The sequence below is a fragment of the Festucalex cinctus genome, chromosome 1 (assembly GCF_051991245.1).
Source record: "Festucalex cinctus isolate MCC-2025b chromosome 1, RoL_Fcin_1.0, whole genome shotgun sequence".
Lineage (NCBI taxonomy): Eukaryota > Metazoa > Chordata > Actinopteri > Syngnathiformes > Syngnathidae > Festucalex > Festucalex cinctus.
In genome coordinates this window covers 7,152,477-7,172,539 of record NC_135411.1, presented here as the reverse complement: position 1 = coordinate 7,172,539, position 20,063 = coordinate 7,152,477, and the positions used below count along the sequence as shown (strand labels likewise).

The 20,063-nt window shown below is 37.0% G+C and overlaps 1 protein-coding gene across 1 annotated transcript in view; it reads right to left on the bottom strand.

The window, feature by feature from the left end:
- LOC144014219 (myomegalin) overlaps window positions 1–20,063 on the bottom strand; it is a 75,672-nt gene that overhangs the window by 44,575 nt on the left and 11,034 nt on the right. The window contains exons 4-9 of the mRNA XM_077513917.1: window positions 18,584–18,694; window positions 9,928–10,004; window positions 5,248–5,371; window positions 5,006–5,148; window positions 3,101–3,257; window positions 508–561 (exon numbers count right to left, since the gene is read on the bottom strand). Of these exons, the coding sequence (XP_077370043.1) occupies window positions 508–561; window positions 3,101–3,257; window positions 5,006–5,148; window positions 5,248–5,371; window positions 9,928–10,004; window positions 18,584–18,694 (666 nt within the window). The remainder of the gene's footprint in view (window positions 1–507; window positions 562–3,100; window positions 3,258–5,005; window positions 5,149–5,247; window positions 5,372–9,927; window positions 10,005–18,583; window positions 18,695–20,063) is intronic.

Genomic DNA, 20,063 nt, shown 5'->3' with positions numbered 1-20,063 from the left:
ATGACTTAGTGGAGATCTCAGTGATGGGATTTGGCGGCTCTTTGACTTTGTGTTACTTTAACTCATTTGCTCCCAATAACGTGTAAATACGTTGTTGTTTTTTTAATGTTTTAAGTGTCCCAAAGACGTATTTATACGTTTTGTTGTTGTTGTTTTTTTAATGCTAGAGCAAACATAAGGCTTTGATGCAGCCTCTCAACTGCAAAGAATTGTTGCAGAAATGGTAGTTATTACACAAAGTGCCAGCAGGTGGCAGCAGAGCAAAGGAGATCAACCAGGGTCATCTCGAAAAAATGCTCAATTACTTACAATTTTAAATATATTTGTGAATACTGATGAAACTTAGCTCTCTTCTAATGCTGTCTATGATCACTTATTATAAGGTGTAAACTCACATATAGGCCAACCAAAGGTAATTAATTCTCTGCATTTGGATAAAGCCCATTATTAGTACTAGTAGTAAAATATCAACAAAAAGAGTTATTTTATTACATCATTTTGTCGTACCTGCATTTCCTGTTCGATGCGCAGCCTCTCATGACCGAGCTCCTCCTGATAGAACTGCGTAAGAAAGAGAAGACCATGCTAATTTATGCACCTCATGCATGGTGATAAAAAAAAAACATTTTATTTTAATCAAAATATTGTTCAAAAACAGAAAACAATTTCAATCAAATATAACCCTTTAAAAGGCAAGTCAACTCTAAAGGGTTACATTACTTATTTAGCCCATTATAGCAATAAAAAGTTAATATTTTGTCTATAATTAATTGGATACTTTCATTACTTTTCACAGACAATTAGTACCTTTAAAAACACATTTTGCAACTTGCTGTCGACTGAAAATGACATCACAAGGGTGAAAAACCTGTTTTCTAGGTTTGGTCGTGACAATCACGAGCTGAGCTGTGATTGGTTACCTGAGCCCTTGTGATGTCATTTTCAGTCGACATTTCTTGAAAATATGTTAAATGTGACCTTACTAGTCTAAATTATGCAGCAAAAACCAGCCTTTTTTTTTTTTTAATCCAATTCAGGGGGCCGGCCATTTTGCCACTTGCTGTCGACTGAAAATTACATCACAAGGGTGAAAAACCTGTTTTCTAGGTTTGGTCATGTGACAATCACAAGCTGAGCTGTGATTGGTTACATGAGCCCTTGTGATGTCATTTTCAGTCGACAGCAAGTTGCAAAATGTGTTTTTAAAAAGGTACTAATTGTACATGAAAAAGAATGAAAATATCATATTATAGGCAAAATATTAATGTTTGACTGCCAAAAATGGCTAAATAAGTAAAGTATCCCTTTAAACGTTTCTTGAAAACATGTTAAATGTTACCTTACTAGTCTAAATTATGCACCAAAATCCAACCTTTTTTTTTTTTAAATCCATCTTAGGGGCCGGCCATTTTGCCACTTGCTGTCGACTGAAAATGACATCACAAGGGTGAAAAACCTGTTTTCTAGGTTTGGTCATGTGACAATCACAAGCTGAGTTGTGATTGGTTACCTGAGCCCTTGTGATGTCATTTTCAGTCGACATTTCTTGAAAATAGGTTAAATGTGACCTTACTAGTCTAAATTATGCACCAAAATCCAGCCTTTTTTTTTTTTTAAATCCATCTCAGGGGGCCGGCCATTTTGCCACTTGCTGTCGACTGAAAATGACATCACAAGGGTGAAAAACCTGTTTTCTAGGTTTGGTCATGTGACAATCACAAGCCAGTTCCCCAGACTGAGCAACTGTGATGTTATCGTCACTCGACAGCAAGTGACAAAATGGCCGCCTTCTGATATTGATAATCACTGCTGGATTTTTCTGCTCAACTCATATTCCACTAATGCAATATTAATCACACGGTGAAAAGTAATTGTAGTGCGTCCACCCCTCACGAGAACTTATCTATCGCACGAGTCCTCTCAGTGTAGCCACTCAGTGAGTTCTTGCTAGCTGGTTGCTAGCCATTCATGCTCACTGCTAACACTAGCTCCTTCTTGTCAGGCTGCTCGCTGGCTCGCTCGCTATCGCTCGCCATACATTACTAAGTAAGGTTTTCACCAAATATATAGTGTAAAGAGTTTTAATTTTAAAGAAAGCCACTTGAACATCTTCCACTAATATGCTACATATGCTGCTAATAACAGCAAATGTGGCCACCTGTTTACTGTATATCACTATGTTTGTTTGTTTAAAGAAGTTCTCCAACGCGCTGAAATAACTCCTTTGACCGACATGATCAGCTGTTTATTAAATTGGGCTGAGGAATGTGACATATGTTGCTTCAGGAGCTTCTTTCCACTGGGAGAAGTCTGGTGAGAAGAGATGCGGTGGACAAGCGGAATGTGGTAACAGAAGATTCTGAATAATATTTTTGACGATGTTAACATGCTACTAAAGTTATTTGTTGTAAGATGGTCTATAATTTTGACTCTTTTTTATTTTTTTATTTTCTTTAACTCATTCACTCCCAGGACATTTTCACTGTTTTACTGGATTTGGACTGATTTTGCAAGGCCCATAGAATATTGTGTCCTACTGCTATAAAAAGATGGAATCTACCAAAAGAAAGATTAGAGGCTCTTCTTTCATCAGGAAAAAAAAACATATTTCTATCTGTTTCCATTTTGCAGCAATTAGCATTAGAATATGGCTAAGTTTCATCATTATTCACAAATCTGTTTAAAATAGTGGGGGAAAAGAGCTTTTTGATCTCTTATACTCTGCTGCCACCTGCTGGCCGTTTTTGTAATAACTACCATTACGTCAAGCATTCTCTTCAGTTCAGAGGCTGCATCAAAGCCAAAACGTGTAAATACATCTTTGGGAGCATGATGATATTTTAAAATAGAACGTATTTATACGTTTTTGGGAGTAAATGAGTTAATGTTAATAAGCCAGAGGTTTACTTATAGCAATTTTACAGAAAAATTGTTCTGTTGTCATGGCAGAGAATTGAAGGAGGCCCAAAATGTATTCTTCTTCCAGGAGGGGTGTAACAGCTAATAATTGAGAATGTGTATATGTATACTGAATACATAGATAAGTGAACAGTGTTCCAGCACAGACGACATCATTAAATGTCTTAAAGGGCCAGTGTACCTCCACATCCTTGTCCTTCTGTAGCAGAGAGGACGACAGCTCGTGAACCTGCTCCTCCAGCTCCCCTACCCTGTGTGTGAGTGTCGTCTTCTCCCCACTCAGCTCTGTGATGAGGGCCTCCTTAGAGTGAAGCTCTTTTGTCAGCTCTTCGATAATTCTGAACACACACACACACAGGTATTGTTGTTCAGGATGTTTACGTGACACGACAGAAAAACATCTGACATGCTTTGGTACATTGAGAATGGATGGATGGATGGATGGATGGATGGATGGATGGATGGATGGATGGATGGGTGGATGGATGGATGGTTGGTACTGGATGGATGGGTGGATGGATGGATGGATGGATGGATGGATGGATGGATGGATGGATGGATGGATGGATTTGGATGGGTGGGTTTGGATGGATGGATGGATGGATGGATGGATGGGTGGATGGTACTGGATGGATGGGTGGATGGATGGATGGATGGATGGATGGATAGATGGATGGGTGGGTGGGTGGATGGGTGGATGAATGGATGGATGGATGGATGGTACTGGATGGATGGGTGGATGGATGATGGATGGATGGATGGATGGGTGGATGGATGGATGGATGGATTTGGATGGATGGATGGATGGACGGATGGACAGATGGATGGATGGACGGCTTTGGATGGATGGACGGACGGATGGACAGATGGATGGATGGATGATGAACGGATGGATGGATGGATGGATGGATGGATTTGGATGGATGGACGGACTGATGGACAGATGGATGGATGGATGGATGGATGGACGGATGGATGTATAGGAAATCAATTATCTGTTTGATGTACACCATTTGATCAGCTTGAAATGGGATGGGCGCATACTTAAAATATTCATACTGTACTTGAGCATACCGGTACTCTTTTTCCAAATACAGTAAAATCTTTGAGGAGCAAATTTATCTCGTGAGGTCAACTAATGTCTTATTTCATCTTTTAAACCCCTCTTTTTTTTTTCTTTTAGATTTCTGAATGTTATGGAGACAAATGATTATCCATAAATTAGTATTCTTCATACGTTTCCACAATATACAGTACATACGAAACAATCACAATGAGTCTTACTTGTAGTCAGGAAATAGGAATTTTTTTGGCAAATGTTAGCATTTAATGAGCACATGGCGCACCTTGACTTAAACATGATTCAGCAGCTGTTACGCTGACTGTATCGCGTTTAACGAATGCATTTCAAATTTCCGAAAATATCAATTGATATTTCACGATGACAGAGTGGACGTGTTTAAACTTGACAACAGCCAGTTGTACAAAACAATGAGATGAAAATTAGACTTAAGACTTAGACTTGACTTTATCCAGCAGCAATGAGAACAGATAATAAAATAAAAAATAATTCAATCAATCAATAAATAAGGTTATTACACCAGAGATTGAATTAATAATAATAATAATAATAATAATAATAATAAAATGAAAAATACAAATTCAATCAATCAATAAATAAGGTTATTACACCAGAGATTGAATTAATAATAATAATGAAAATAAAAATAATAATAATAATAATAATAATAATAATAAGCAGAAGAAGAAGAAGAAGAAGAAGAAGAAAAATAAAATAAAAATTCAATCAATCAATAAATAAGGTTATTACACCGGAGATTACAAAACATAAGTGTTAATATTTATTCTGCAATTCTCTACTTTTTCTGTCACCATTGGAAAAAAAGAAAATACTGTTGACACACCAATGAAAAGAACATCAATATGATTTCTTAAAGGGGCGGTTCCGCCTTTATGACAGGGTGGACGGCAATTTCACGGACACATACAAAATGTTCAATGTTATTTTGAAAACAGAATAAAAATGATAAGTTGATTTGTTTCGTGTCATTTAGTGCCCACGCACCCGTCTTTATCGGCATTGGATGAAGGCCTCTCATCCACAGCAGTATCTTCCATCGTGGCATCTTGGGAGAGGTTGCAAGTGTGGGAGTGTGACCCAGTTAACGACACCGACCTTACCGCATCATTGCGTGCTAACTGGGCCTCCTGGGGGGCGGAATGCACACACACACACACACACACATGCGTGAACATAACTGTGTCGCAATGTGTGACTGACGGTGGTTGTGAAGATGCATTATGAACCTCCTGCAGGAACTGTATCTTGGTCTCCAGCACTTGCTGCATTTGTTCGATCTCCTGCTGCCTCTCGTGACATCGTCTCTGCACCTCTTCCTCATTGTGATTGGTCAAGCACTCTGCTGTTGTGCTGTCACAGATGAAGATTGATGGAGGATTTGGTTGGGGTGAAAAAAAAAAACGGAACATGATGACATCATTTTATCGTCAGCTATAGTTTTAACGGGCGATCTAAGAGCGCCCCACTTATAGCTGAGCTAATATTAATCAAGTAGCCCCACCCCGCCCGTCATGTCAGACTTTTATTGTATTGGGTCATGTCAAGATATACTCAAGCACATGTGTTGTTCACAAACTTTTATTTTTATACAGGCACGCCAGTACATGTATTAGATGTACACCACGTGTACAACAAATTGTCAAACAAATACATCTCGGACAGCATCAATCAAAAGTGAGCTTCAATATCTTTGTAAAGGGTTTTATAGTTTTGGAATTTTCATTTTAGTTAGTTCTTATTTTGTTTTGAGTTTTGTTTTTTAAACTTAGCTAGGTTTAATCAGTTTTCAGGGTGGTTCTGTTAGTTTTTATTAGTTTTAGTTATTTAATGAGTGCTTACTTTTAGTGTAGTTTTAGTTAGTTTCAGTATTAGTTTTAGTTTTTTTTTTAATGTGAATTACTTTTAGGGGTGTAACGACATCCAAACATCCCAATACGATATTATCACGATATGAAGGTCACGATACGATAATTATCACGATATTGTGGGGGCAGTGGCGATATTTAAAAAATATCACAATATTGTAAACAACAATATCGTGCTTTTGTACATAACAGCAATGCATATAAAGCACCTACAATCTCTACAATAACAATATTGAGGCACTTACTTGCTAATGCGAGCACACATTGATCGCTTCGCAAGCAAATTTGGTTCCCCTTCATCTGGCAATTAGCATAGATTTGAAACATAGAAGGCCAAAACATCCCTAATGAAAATTAAATTGCACTAATAAACTAGCCACTAGAGGGTGCTAGAACTGCACAAATGGAAATCAACCTGACTTTTTTTTTTTAACAGATGTGTTCCTTTTAAATATTGTGAACATGACGACGACGATATTGTGGCAGTTTTAATGTCGCGATATCACGATATTGCCCTTATCGTGACATCCCTAATTACTTGTGCTCAATATTTAAAAAAAACAAAAAAAAAAAAAAAACATGAGAGCGACGTCATCTGAAGGTGCTTTTCTATTGGCTGCTGCTAGATGACATCACTTCTGTGTGACATTTTCAAACGTCGTTATTCCGGCGGTTAATATCCAAAATAAATCTACCGTACTTAAAATCACATTTAAAATCATCCTCAAAGGCTCATGCGTTATATTAATTACCAAACTCTAAGACAAAGGACATTTTTGCTATATTTATAGTTAGTTTTAGTTAGTTTTGTAAACATGAAATGTAGTTTGTTAGTTTTCCTTTTTTTAAAAAGCCTTTTTGCTTTTATTTTATTTCGTTAACGAAATTGTTTTCTGAATTTTAGTTTTAGTGTTTACGTGAGTTTTAGTTGACTAAAATAACCTTGGTAAAGGCACAATTGTTTTAATGAACAAATATTGCAGTATGTAAATATGCAGTATACTCAAGGCTGCATTGTAAATGAACTTTACGATCTATTGGCCAGTACAAACAAAACAAAAACATTAACCATTTAAAAAAAACAACTGTTTTTGATAGTCACATCCCATATCTCTAATTCCCCCCCAAAAACCCACCCGTTTGAGAATCTGTCCACCTCATGCAACGCTCCCAGAATTCCCGCTCCAAGAATGGCGCACGCCAGCCACACTGTCGCCACCGAGTCCCATTCTGGAACTTTGTCTGCATTCATACTTGGCTCGCTATATAACACATGCAACAGCTCAGATAACTTGGATATTTTCAACCCGTCTGAGTAATGCGCCCATCCGTCTCTTAACTCATTCACTCGCCGCCATTTTCACATTTCGCAATCCCGTTCGCTCCCGGCTGTTTTACTGGATTTTGACTGATTTTGCAAAGCCCACAGAATATTGTGTTCAATTGCTATAAAAGCATGGAATCTATCAAAATAAAGATTAAAGTCTCTTCTTTCATCAGGAAAAAAAGTATGTTTCTATCTCTTTCCGTTTTGCAGCAATTAGCATTAGAAGAGAGCTAAGTTTCATCAGTTTTCACAAATCTATTTAAAATTGTAAGTAATTGAGCTTTTTTTCTACATGGCCCTGGTTGATCTCCTTTGCTCTGCTGCCACCTGCTGGCCGTTTGCGTAAAAACTACCATTTCTGCAACCGGTCTTTGCAGTTGAGAGGCTGCATCAAAGCCTTCTGTATGCTCTCGCATTAAAAAAAAACAAAAAAAAACGTATAAACACGTCTTTGGGACACTTAAAACATTTAAAAAAAAAACGTATTTACATGTTATTGGGAGCAAATGAGTTAAGTAGAATGAACAAGTGTCCTCACACGTTGACCGCAGAGGAATACGGACGGAGCGTAATCGTGTCGGCAAAATCAGATTCTAACCATCAAGAGAAGACGACTTTCTTGTAAGAAACTGACAATGAGAAATTCTCATTTTTTGCCAACTTGGCATGGCAACCACTAGGGGTGTGCTAAAAAAATCGATACGGCAATATATCGTTGCGGACCTCATTACAATCCACGTATCGATACGCAGGCGTCAGAATCGATATTGCTCGTTAACTTTAAATAGGCAGTTAACGTTTGCCTTTGCACCTTGCATTGTACCTAAAAACTAAAAACCAGCAGCGTCTTTGAAGTTAATTGCCTTCAATTAATGCAAAAAAAGCTCACAGGTGATTGCACACTGTGTCTTACCAAGAAAAAAATGAAAGCAGAGGAAGAATATCAACATTTATTTACTTATAAATTTAACGTGGCACGTGTGTCTTAATGTACCAGTTTTCCTATATTTTGTTTAAAAAACGAAATAGAATGTGTGACATGAAAAAAAAATGCTGTTTTTATTTCCCCAAATAATTCAAATAAGCACATTTTAGAGCTGTAATTTTAATACTTTGATATTTTTACTCATATCGGCTCATGCCTATTAACAAATTTTCCCGGTGTGTCTGTGAAAACTGCTCTTTGCTCTGCAGTGCGTAGACATTTAAACCAGGCATGCCACTAGGTGCCAAACCAGAAGAGCTGCTAACAAAAACATTTTTGTCATCCAGCATAATAAACATATCCTTTAGGTATACATATGAGTGTTATTATAAAATGCAAGTAAATGAATGTGAAATATCGGGATCCGTATCGCCTTGGAGATCAAGTATTGGGACACATATGTACGCGATACGTATCGTATCGTGACCCCTGTATCGTGATACGTATCGTAATCGTGAGGTTGGCGGCAATACCCAGCCCTAGCAACCAACGACATAAATTTGGGTGTAATTTAAAAATACTGTCAGAGTCTTACCATCGGCATGACCTCACATCACTTTTACAGACACTGTGACAACACTGTAAAGCAGATGAGGTGACAACAGTATCTTAAATAGTGAGCCGTTCGGACGTTAAAAAAACACCAGCGCGTGTTGGCTTACGATGATGAACTATTTGACTATAAATGTCTACAACAGGGGTGTCCAAACTACGGCCCGGGGGCCATTTGCAGCCCGCCGTCCATTTTTTTAGTGGCCCGCGACATGTGCAAAAAATGGCATTTGACTCAGTTAAAAAAAAACACAGGCGCTATTAAAGTTTATTTTAGTTAACTAAAACTAACGAAAAAAATAAAATTGAAAACTACGATTTCGTTAATGAAATAAAATAAAAACGAAAATGCTTTTTAAAAAACGAAAATTAATTGAAACTACATTTTATGTTTACAAAACTAACTAAAAATAAAACTAACTATAATTATAGCAAAAAATGTCCTTCGTTTTAGTCTTTGGTAATTAATTTAATGCATGAGCCTTTGGGGATGATTTTAAATGTGAATTTTAGCAGATTTATTTGGATATAAACCGGAATAATGACTTTGCAACCATGGTGTTTTTTAAATATTGCGCACAAGTAATACACATTAAAAACAAAACAAAACAAAAAACAAAACTAAAACTAAAACTAATACTGAAACTAACTAATCTAAAACTAAGCATTTATTAAAGAACTAAAACTAATAAAAAAATAACAGAACCACCCTGAAAAATAATTAAAACTAACTAAATAAAAAAAAAAAAAAAAACTCCAAACAAAATAAAAACAAAAATGAAAAATTCCAAAACTATAATAACCCTATTACCATATTACAAATAAATCGGTTTATATACTGTACCATTTTTCTAAATATGCAAAAGCACAAATAAATTATTTGTACAATGTTTAGGACTAAACACAATTTCTCTTCATAACATTATGTGGCCCTTGCGTCCTTCTGATTTTCTATACGTGACCCTCAAATGAAAAAGTTTGGACACCTCTGGTCTACAACCTATAAATACCTTTATCACCCATCTGTGGTACTTTGAGCATCAGCAAAATGAATGAATGAATAATCATTGATCCCCTTCAATGTACATAATCTTCATTTAATAAAAAGAAACTTTCTTTTTCTGCAGTATTCTAGTGTTTTAGTGGTGTTGTAAAGCGTGTGTGCGTGTGAACTTACAGAGCTTTGTCCAGAAGTTGCTGTTTTTCTTGGAGCTCCTGCTTCAAGCTCTCTACTTCCACCTTCAGCTCGATGTTCTGCAACGGATAAAAGCACAAATCTGTCAATTCTGTTCATTGAGCCTTCATGGGGAAACTGGTGATTTTTATCCAAATAATTAGTTCAATCGGATAAAATAGGGCTTTATAAAAGTAAAATAATTGACTATTTGTTTTCATAGCAGGCAGCCAACAATAAGATTGTGACAGTTTTGATCTAACAGGGTTGAGGTGCTACAGAAGTGATTTGATAGACTGGTTTTATGTTTGCAACATAGTATATCTAGCTACTAGAAAAGAATATTATATTCATTTATTTATTTACTCAGCCCTGTGATTGGCTAAGAACCGGTCCAGGGTGTACCCCGCCTACTACCCAGAGCTAGCTGAGATAGGCTCCAGCTCCCCCCGCGACCCTTGTGAGGAATAAGAGGTCAAGATGATGGATGGATGGATGGATTTATTTATTCATTCATTTATTATTTTATGGTTGTGGTTTATTGCTGCATTGGAGGATGGTCGGAAGTCAGAAATTTCCAAGTTCAAACAAGGAAGTGTGTATGGGAACTGGTAAATTCCACTAGCGAAGTTGGGGGGAAAAAAAAAAAAAAAGAACCCCGACTTCACCGATGGACTACAACGTGACATCACTCTCCAATGGCGACCCCTTTGGAAACACAGACCATGAACGGTAAAACACAATTTATTCCAGTATAAAGCTAGATAGCTTGTTATTTACGCAAATCTTTTATTTTTTATTTTTTAGTTTTGCATCGTGTATTAGCCCCTAATCATGGGTCCAATCCAAATAAAGCATGTGCAAGTGGTAAAGCTGGTGAAGAAAAGAGGAAAGTAGTGTGCAGAACTAATGAATTTAAAAAATAAATGTTTGCATTTTGTTTTTTTGTTTTTTTCATCATTTTAGATAGGATATCAAAATAAAACAGTGTGTATTTCTACCCTTTTTTATTTATGGTAAATACTAGGGGTGTGAATTGCCTCGTACCTGACGATTCGATTCGTATCACGATTCACAGGTCACGATTCGATTCGATACCGATTAATCCCGATACGAATTTATAAGTCGATTGTTGCGATTTTTTTCATTCAAATTTAGAAAATACTAATCAGTAAGCTTGTAGAGTGTAAGATTTATATGAAAATGTATTATTTATTTATCTGAAATTTCAGTCTTATAGAGGTTGTAATCTGTTTCATGTTTGAACAGCATTAAAATAAAATATTAAGGCTTAATGTTCCGTTCATATAACATTCTTCCATGCTCAAGGTGTGAATCCTAAAAAAAAAAAAATAAAAAAAATAAATAAAAAAAAATAAATAAATTCGATTCTGCCGATTATTGAATCGATTCGAGAATCGCGCGATGTAGTATCGCGATATATCGCCGATCGATTTTTTTTAACACCCCTAATGAACGGTAAAACACAATTTATTCCAGTATAAAGCTAGATAGCTTGTTATTTACGCAAATCTTTTATTTTTTAGTTTTGCATCGTGTATTAGCCCCTAATCTAAAGCATGTGCAAGTGGTAAAGCTGGTGAAGAAAAGAGGAAAGTAGTGTGCAGAACTAATGAATTTAAAAAATAAATGTTTGCATTTTGTTTTTGTTTTTTTTCATCATTTTAGATAGGATATCAAAATAAAACAGTGTGTATTTCTACCCTTTTTTTATTTATGGTAAACAGTATACAGTGCAGTTTATGGTGTAAAATAGTAAAAAAAATAAAATAAAATAAAAAACTTGGAAAAAGTTTTTTTCAGACTTGGAACTGATTAAAATGATTTACGTTAATTATAATGGGAAAAATTGTTTTGGATTTCGAACGGAACGGATTATGTTGGAAAACCGAGGTTTGACTGTATTTGTATTTGACATTGATCATTTGTGAACAAAAACGAATACTTTATAAACACCAGTTGATATGAACGTAAGTGTAAAAGTCCTCGAGGTCGTATGCTGCGTCCGTACAGCTGGCATGAGATCACTTCCTAATCTCTCCATCTGCAGAGTGAATCAGAGCCCACAGGTGTTGCGTATCATCGGTTCAGAACCTGGCTGTGCCGTCAAGGTTGGTATATTTAGAGCGGCGGAATTCACGGCGGCTCGGGAACGTAGCCCCCTGACGGGCAAAGGTTAAACTCAGGAGACTGTTTACCTGCCGTGTTCCATCAGACCGAGGGTGTCCAAAGTCCTTCCCCCGGGTCATATCCAGCCCGTGGGTGGGTTTTTACCCCAACAGAAGTTATACGGCCACATAAAGCTTGCTAATTTGGACACTGGGTGGCGCTGGTCTAACAAGGAACGTGAAATCACTCAACGAAAAGGAGGAGACTTGGTGGTGTCACTAGTGTGGAATATAACAAGCAAGCATGAGAATCTTCCAGATGTGCTCACGCAAGTCTCGTATGAAAGAATGTATATGAACTAGAATTATGCCAAAACCCCGTAAACACAAAAAACGTGATCTACGTACACAAAACATGTTCTACGTACACGAAATGTGATCTACGTACACAAAACGTGATCTACGTACACGAAATGTGATCTACGTACACAAAACCTGTTCTACGTACACAAAACGTGATCTACGTACACAAAACCTGATCTACATGCACAAGACGTGATCTACGTACACAAAGAAACATATCTTCAATTACAACAACAACAAAATGTTTTGCGTACGTAAAAAGCAATTCTACATTTACGGATACAAATCGCGTGACTTTTGGCAGCGATATTCCGCCGAGCGGTTTTACGTGCCGAAAACCCATCATCCACACGCGTAAAGCCAGTCAACTTTACAGCAGGGGGCGCTGTTGAATCAGCGACGTATTGAGAGAGCGTTTGGCCAACTTGTTGAAGAACTACTACGCTGTGATTGGCCAACTGCAGGTCACATGACGTTGTTGTAATTGAAGATATGCTTCTTTGTGTTCGTAGATCACGTTTTTTGTGTTTACGGGGTTTTCTAACTCCATAGAAATAGAAGACAGCAGAAAGTCAAGCAGACAACTGGTAGACTGCTACTCCTACATCAACTACGTTTTTGCTCTACCAACAAAAAAATGCCACGTCGCCAGCAAAGTCGTCTTTGCTGTATGTGGTGTGGAAAAATTACCGGTACTATCTTTAAAGGGGAAGACAACCTTAAACATTTCTTGACAATAATAAGTTATATGTTACCTCACCAGTCTAAACATGACGTCTTGATTAATATTACATTTGTGGAGTAAGAGTTATGAAGCAAAATCTAGCCGTTTTTATCCATCTCAGAGGGCGGCCATTTTGCCACTTGCTGGCAACTGAAAATGACATCACAGTTGCTCAAGGCTCAGGCAACAACCAATCACAGCTCGTCTGTTTCCTGAAGCCGAGCTGTGATTGGTTGTTACCTGAGACATGAGCAACTGTGATGTCATTTTCACTCGACAGAAATTAAGTGGCAAAATGGCCGCCTTCTGATATTGATAAAAACAGCTGGATTTTGCTATTTAACTATTTACATTTTTTTTAATGTTAGTGTCCCAAAGACGTATTAATACGTTTAATTTTTTTTAATTTTTTTTATGCTAGCGCAAAACGGTTGCAGAAATGGTAGTTATTACACAAACGGCCAGCAGGTGGCAGCAGAGCAAAGGAGATCAACCAGGGCCATGTAGAAAAAAAAAAAGCTAAATTACTTACAATTTTAAATAGATTTTTGAAAATTGATGAAACTTAGCTCTCTTCTAATGCTAATTGCTGCAAAACGGATACAGATAGAAACAGAAACATACGTTTTTTTTCCTGATGAAAGAAGAGACTGTTTCAAAAGTTAAATAAAAACAAACTATTTTCTACACAAAATAATAAAGTCTTCCAAAATTTCAAAATATTCAAAGTATAAAATTTTACTTATCTTAGTTTTAATTTTAAACAAAAACTGAAGATGCAGAGAGTTCCCTGGGTCAACAAATATGGAAATAAAAACGTGTTTTTTTTATTTACATTTAAATTAGTTCCCTGAAGTTAACACTTAAAAAAAATAAAATAAAATTGATCTATTATCGGACATATGATTCTTCAAAATGGCCGATGCCGATATTTCTCAAAATGCTGAATATCGGCACCGATAATCGGTGTATCCCTACAATTTTTAATGATTACAGTTAAAAAATGGCAAAAATAAATAGAAACTTTGCATTCATATAATTTCTAATTTCTAGTCCCTGATCGTAAAATGGCTGCAGGCCCATATTGGTATCGATTACCGCCAACTGATACCTAAAAATACGACGGGTATTGGCAGCGATACCCGGTATCGGTAGTCATACATCATAGGAAAAACCTCAGCATCGATGCAGAATAATGTAACGCGCCGCTGAGAGGTCCGTGTATTCGTGTGTGTCAACAACATGGCGCCAAGTCTTCGCAAACAGCTCTATATATAGACAAACATCAGGGTGCGCCTTCTATTTTGGCCCCCGTTGGCCCTTCGGCCCTCAGCAACACACTCCGCGAATAAAGCAGGCACAGAGCGATTCGACTACGTTTACAAACGGAAAGCAACCTGTTGTATTCTCACAAAACTTTCTTACAGCATAGAGATACATTTTGGAAGAGGACGCCAACGACTTATTTTGTCGACAGTCCGTCAATAAGACAACCGCACTGCTCCGTATCTCCTGTCAAATGGACACTCGTGCAACTGCATGTGCGTTGATTACTCGGGCTAAAAATAGGTGGCTCAAATCTTCCAGAGGGATCGCAATGTACCCACCTAGGCTGTGCTGGCTTTCACTGAAATGTTTAGACAGCGGGCAACGAGCCCTCGGTCTTGACGTCCCGCCAACGGCAACAACCCAGAGCAGCGCTCACCGACGGAGACAAAGATTTAGTCGCCAATCGCAAAGCGATTAAAGTGATATAAAAAGTTTCAAATCGCACTGGATGAATGTACAGCAATGACATTCAGCTTGCCCACTTCTGCTATGCAACTCATAATGGAAATAATATTCACTCAAGTCGGGATCTAAAAGACACTTCCAAAATTATCATGACACTGTACAGTTTTTTTTTTTTTTTTGTATTAAAACTCATTGACTCGCCGCCATTCTCACATTTCGCAATCCCGTTCGCTCCCGGCTGTTTTACTGGATTTTGACTGATTTTGCAAGGCCCACAGAATATTGTGTTCAATTGCTATAAAAGCATCAAAAGAAAGATTAAAGTCTCTTCTTTCATCAGGAAAAAAAAAGTATGATTCTATCTGTTTCCGTTTTGCAGCAATTAGCATTAGAAGAGAGCTAAGTCTCATCAGTTTTCACAAATCTATTTAAAATTGTAAGTAATTGAGCTTTTTTTTCTAGATGGCCCTGGTTGATCTCCTTTACTCTGCTGCCACTTGCTGGCCGTTTGTGTAATAACTACAATTTCTGCAACCGTTCTTTGCATTTGAGAGGCTGCATCAAAACCTTCTGTATGCTCTAGCATAAAAATAAAAACTAAAACGTATTAATAGGTCTTTGGGACACTTAAAACATAAAAAAAAAACGTATTTACACGTTATTGGGAGAAAATGAGTTAAGTAGAATGAAGAAGTGTCCTCACACGTTGACCGCAGAGGAATACGGACGCAGTTGAGAGACTGCGTCAAAGCCTTATGTTTGCTCTAGCATAAAAAAACAAACAAAGAAAAAAAAAAACGTATAAATAGATCTTTGGGACACTTAGAACATAAAAAAAAACATATTTATACGTTATTGGGAGTAAATGAGTTAAGCAACCGTTTTGTCTGATCACATTGCTTTTGTTTATATTGAGTAAAGCAGATTTAAAAACAATCAATCCGCCCATCAAAACTGCGAAATTGCTCTTAAATTGCTCTTCTTTGTTTAGAGCAACTTAAATCTAATCAATGACATTTTGTAAAAAGCTTATCATCCATACAGTGTATACTCTGTATTGATCCAAAACGTAATTTATTCATTCAGAAAAGAGACCATGGCGAGAAGAAAGGACGGTAGGCCACAACATTAGGCACAACTACACAATCTAATGACAATACAGGAAAAAAAAAAACGAAAAAAAAAAAAACACCTTGCACTAAAGTTGATGTTCCTTATTGAACAATCCTGCTCGCCTTGATCACATTGCATTGGCTCATGTCCAGCTAAGCAGCAAAAAAAAAAATCAAAAAAAAGAAAAACTCAATTTATTCACAATTAGGATGATCAAAACTATGAAACTATGAAACAGCTATTTTTCAAAAATAATAAACCCATAAATAATTTGCTAGTTTTCCACATAGTTAGGAACTAAAGGAAACGTGCCTGTCATCCCGAAAAGCTACTGTAAGTCATTAGACTCTTTATTGATCCAGACGGATGTTCATTCACTGATGCTGAAGCAAATTCATTCATGAAAGAGATACGGCTGGTCTGCCCATAAAAAAAAAAAAAAAAAAAAAAAAAAAAAGGACACTAATTCCACAATATTAGGTACAACAGGGCTTTCAAGCTTTATATCGCAAGCCACATTATAGTTGGGTGAGGATTATGTTATGTTAAGCTATGCAATCATACCTAATGGTGCGTACTGTATAGTATCGCAACTTTTTTTTTTTTTTTTTTTTTTTTTTTTTAAGTGTCTACCAACACATTTAAACAACTGCACAATTCAAGAGTCAATTTCTACGGTTTTATGGAACATCTGAATGCTGGTCCAAGCCAGTTGCACCAAACTAGGGCTTGGTTTAAAAAATGAATAAATAAATAAATAAATACAAAATTTTAAAAAAAAATGATATTGAAGATATTGAATCGATTTTGATTTTTGAGGGTGATATTGATTCATAAAACCATGAATCGATTATTCTAATATCTTTAATATTTATTTTCCCCATAAATTCATAAGACAATACAATTTTAAAGGCCATTTTTTAATCTTATTGTTTTCTTGAAATTTATTGTTCACATGAATTTAAAAGCATTTTCTTACATTTATGACTTATTGCACTTTATGACAATTCAGAATATTTTTAATTTATATTTACGATTATTGAATTTGAATTATCATCTCATCCATGCTGATTTCAATGTTATTTCCATGAATAAACTAAATCAATTTACCAGTTAACTGCCACTGCAAAGTTGAATTTGCAATTTCATGTTTGTGGAGTTTTTTTTTTTAAATCATGCCCTGTTAAAGAAGAACTGATGCTCCACAATTAACCCATTTACTGCCAAAAACATATAAATACGTTCTATTTTAAATGTATTTGTCCCAAAGATGTATTTATACGTTTTTTTATGTTTTGTTTTATTACGTTAGATGCAGACGCAGGTGACAGCAGAGCAGAACATATTTGCCATGATGAAAACAAGCTGTTTTCCCACAATTCTAAGCAGATTTGTCAATAATGATGAAACTTACAAAAAACATAACAAAACATATAAACACATTCTATTTTAAAATGTTGTAAGTGTTCCAAAGACGTATTTATATGTTTTTTATGGGTTTTTTTTTTTATGCTACAGCATGCAGAAGGCTTTGATACAGCCTATCTAGTGGAGAAAATGGTAGCAGCAATGGGAGTTATTAGAAAAACGGCCAGCAGGTGGCAGCAGAGTATAAGAGATTAGGGCCATGTTAAAACAAGCTGATTTCCCCACAGTTCTAAGCAGATTTGTGAATAATGATTAAACTTAGCTATATTCCAATGCTAATTGCTGCGAAATGGAAACAGGGAGAAATATACTTTTTTTTCATGATAAAAGAAGACACTCTAATCATTATTTTGGTAGGTTCCATGTTTATATAGAAATAGAACACAATATTCTGTGGGTCTTGCAAAATCAGTCAAAATGCAGTAAAACAGCCGGAAGCGAAGGGGGTTGCTTCAGTGAAAATTAGTGTTGTTCCGATACTGATAGTGGTATCGGCAGAGGTGCCGATACTGCATTAAAACAGTGGTATCGGTGAGTACTCACAAGTAACATGCCGATACCATTAATTCCAACGCTAATATAGGATTTTGGATGCAGCATCTTGTGTCTTGCTTGTGCGCAACATTCACTGTTATGTGACGTGTTCACTGCATGCCGATCTAAGATATTCTATTGGCCCTTGAATGCTCTGAACCAATGGCAGGACAGCTTTTTCATGTTGAGGGAAAAAAAAAAAACGTAAGTATCGGTATCGGCCGATACTGCAAAGCTGGGTATCGGTATGGTATCGGTATCGGCCGATACTGCAAAGCTGCGTATCGGTATCGGGGGCCAAAAAACGGTATCGGAACAACACTATTGAAAATGGCTGCGAGTGAATGAGTTAATCAATATCGGATTGGACTGAGTGAATCAAATCGGACAAAATCGAAATCGAATCGAACTGAACTCTTGTGAATTGTAATCGAATGGATTGAGGAAACTTGAACCGATACCTAGCCCTACACTAGATCACAAAAGTTCCTGAGCAACAATATTAATGAAGACGTTTCTAAAAACAACACAGGCAGTTGACGAGTAGGCAGGACAGCTGAACCAACAGAGAAGACCAACCACTTGTTTTTTTTTTTTTACGACAATCTCAAATCAAGTCCTCCAAGTGACTCACCGTCCGGTAGACATCTTCGCTGCTCTCCTCGTACTTCTGCTGAATTCGCTCCTCCAGGAAGTAGATGCGCAGCTTGAGGCTGAAGTTCTCCTTCTTCAGGTCGTTCAGGTGCTGCGACAAAGTGCGGTAGCCGTTAGACATGACCGTCAACGGGCGCCCACGCCGCTTGACATGTCCGTTTACAAGTCAGAAATAGGGAAAAAAAAAAAAAGAAGAAGAAGAAGTCCTCTTGGCCTTCTCCGCCATGTCAAAAAAACGAGGCGAGTGTTTGAGATGCAGGGCGCATCTCCGCGGGCCGAGCGCTCACAGACGCGTGCATGTCAGCCCCATGGTGAGATCTGAGAAGCGAGTGGACGGCACGCGGGCTTTATTTTACGGGAGCGCACGTCCCGGGAATCTCAGACGGCCAAGGGAATTGGGTGGAGGTGGAGGGGAGGGGAGGGAGGGAGGGGGAGGGATGAGGAAAGAGACTCCTGGGTTAACAGGCACTTGTGATATGATGGGAAGTCTCACCCGGCTGCAAAAAAAAACGGCAGCTGACTCACACGCACGCACACGTAGGCAAGATATCCTTTTTTTGACCTTTTGTTTTGGCTTTTCTCCATATAACGGCGTTTATCATTTGTTTAGCTTGATAATATTCAATACAGTGGTACCCACCAGTGATAATTTCATCGACGAAAAATTAGCGTCACAAATGTTTTTTCCAGACGAATATGAAAGCAATACTTTACTTATTTAGCCATTTTTGGCAGTCAAACATTCATATTTTGCCTATAATAAATTTGATATTTTCATTATTTTTCATGTACAATTAGTACCTTTAAAAACACATTTTGCAACTTGCTGTCGACTGAAAATGACATCACAAGGACTCAGGTTAGGGCTGGGCGATATGGCCAAAAAATAAAATCTCAATTTTTGCAGTCATTTAGGACGATTACGATTTTAATCTATTTTAATCTAATAAATCCAACAAACGTTTATTTATAGGTTTCACTTATTCAAAAATAATTCCTGTGCAAAATGTTCAGACACCAGTAACGTATACTGATTCTAGATTAGTTTTAACATAAACTTAACATTCATAGTTTGTGCTTAAATGCAACAATTCTGCATTCAGCATTCTGCCACTTGTGCAAAATTACAACACATAACAGAACATAAGAACAACAGCTTTTTCTAATCCAGAAGACAAAACTCGATTTCACAAATTTTAACAAATTTTCAACGATTCGATTTTTTAAAATGACGATGTATCGAATTAATTCGATTTATTGCCCAGCCCTAGCTCAGGTAACCAATCACAGTTCAGCTTGTGAGTCACATGGCCAAACCTAGAAAACAGGTGAGCTGTGATTGGTTACCTGAGCCCTTGTGATGTCATTTTCAGTCGACAGCAAGTTGCAAAATATGTTTTTAAAGGTACTAATTGTACGTGAAAAATAATGAAAGTATCAAATTAATTATAGACAAAATA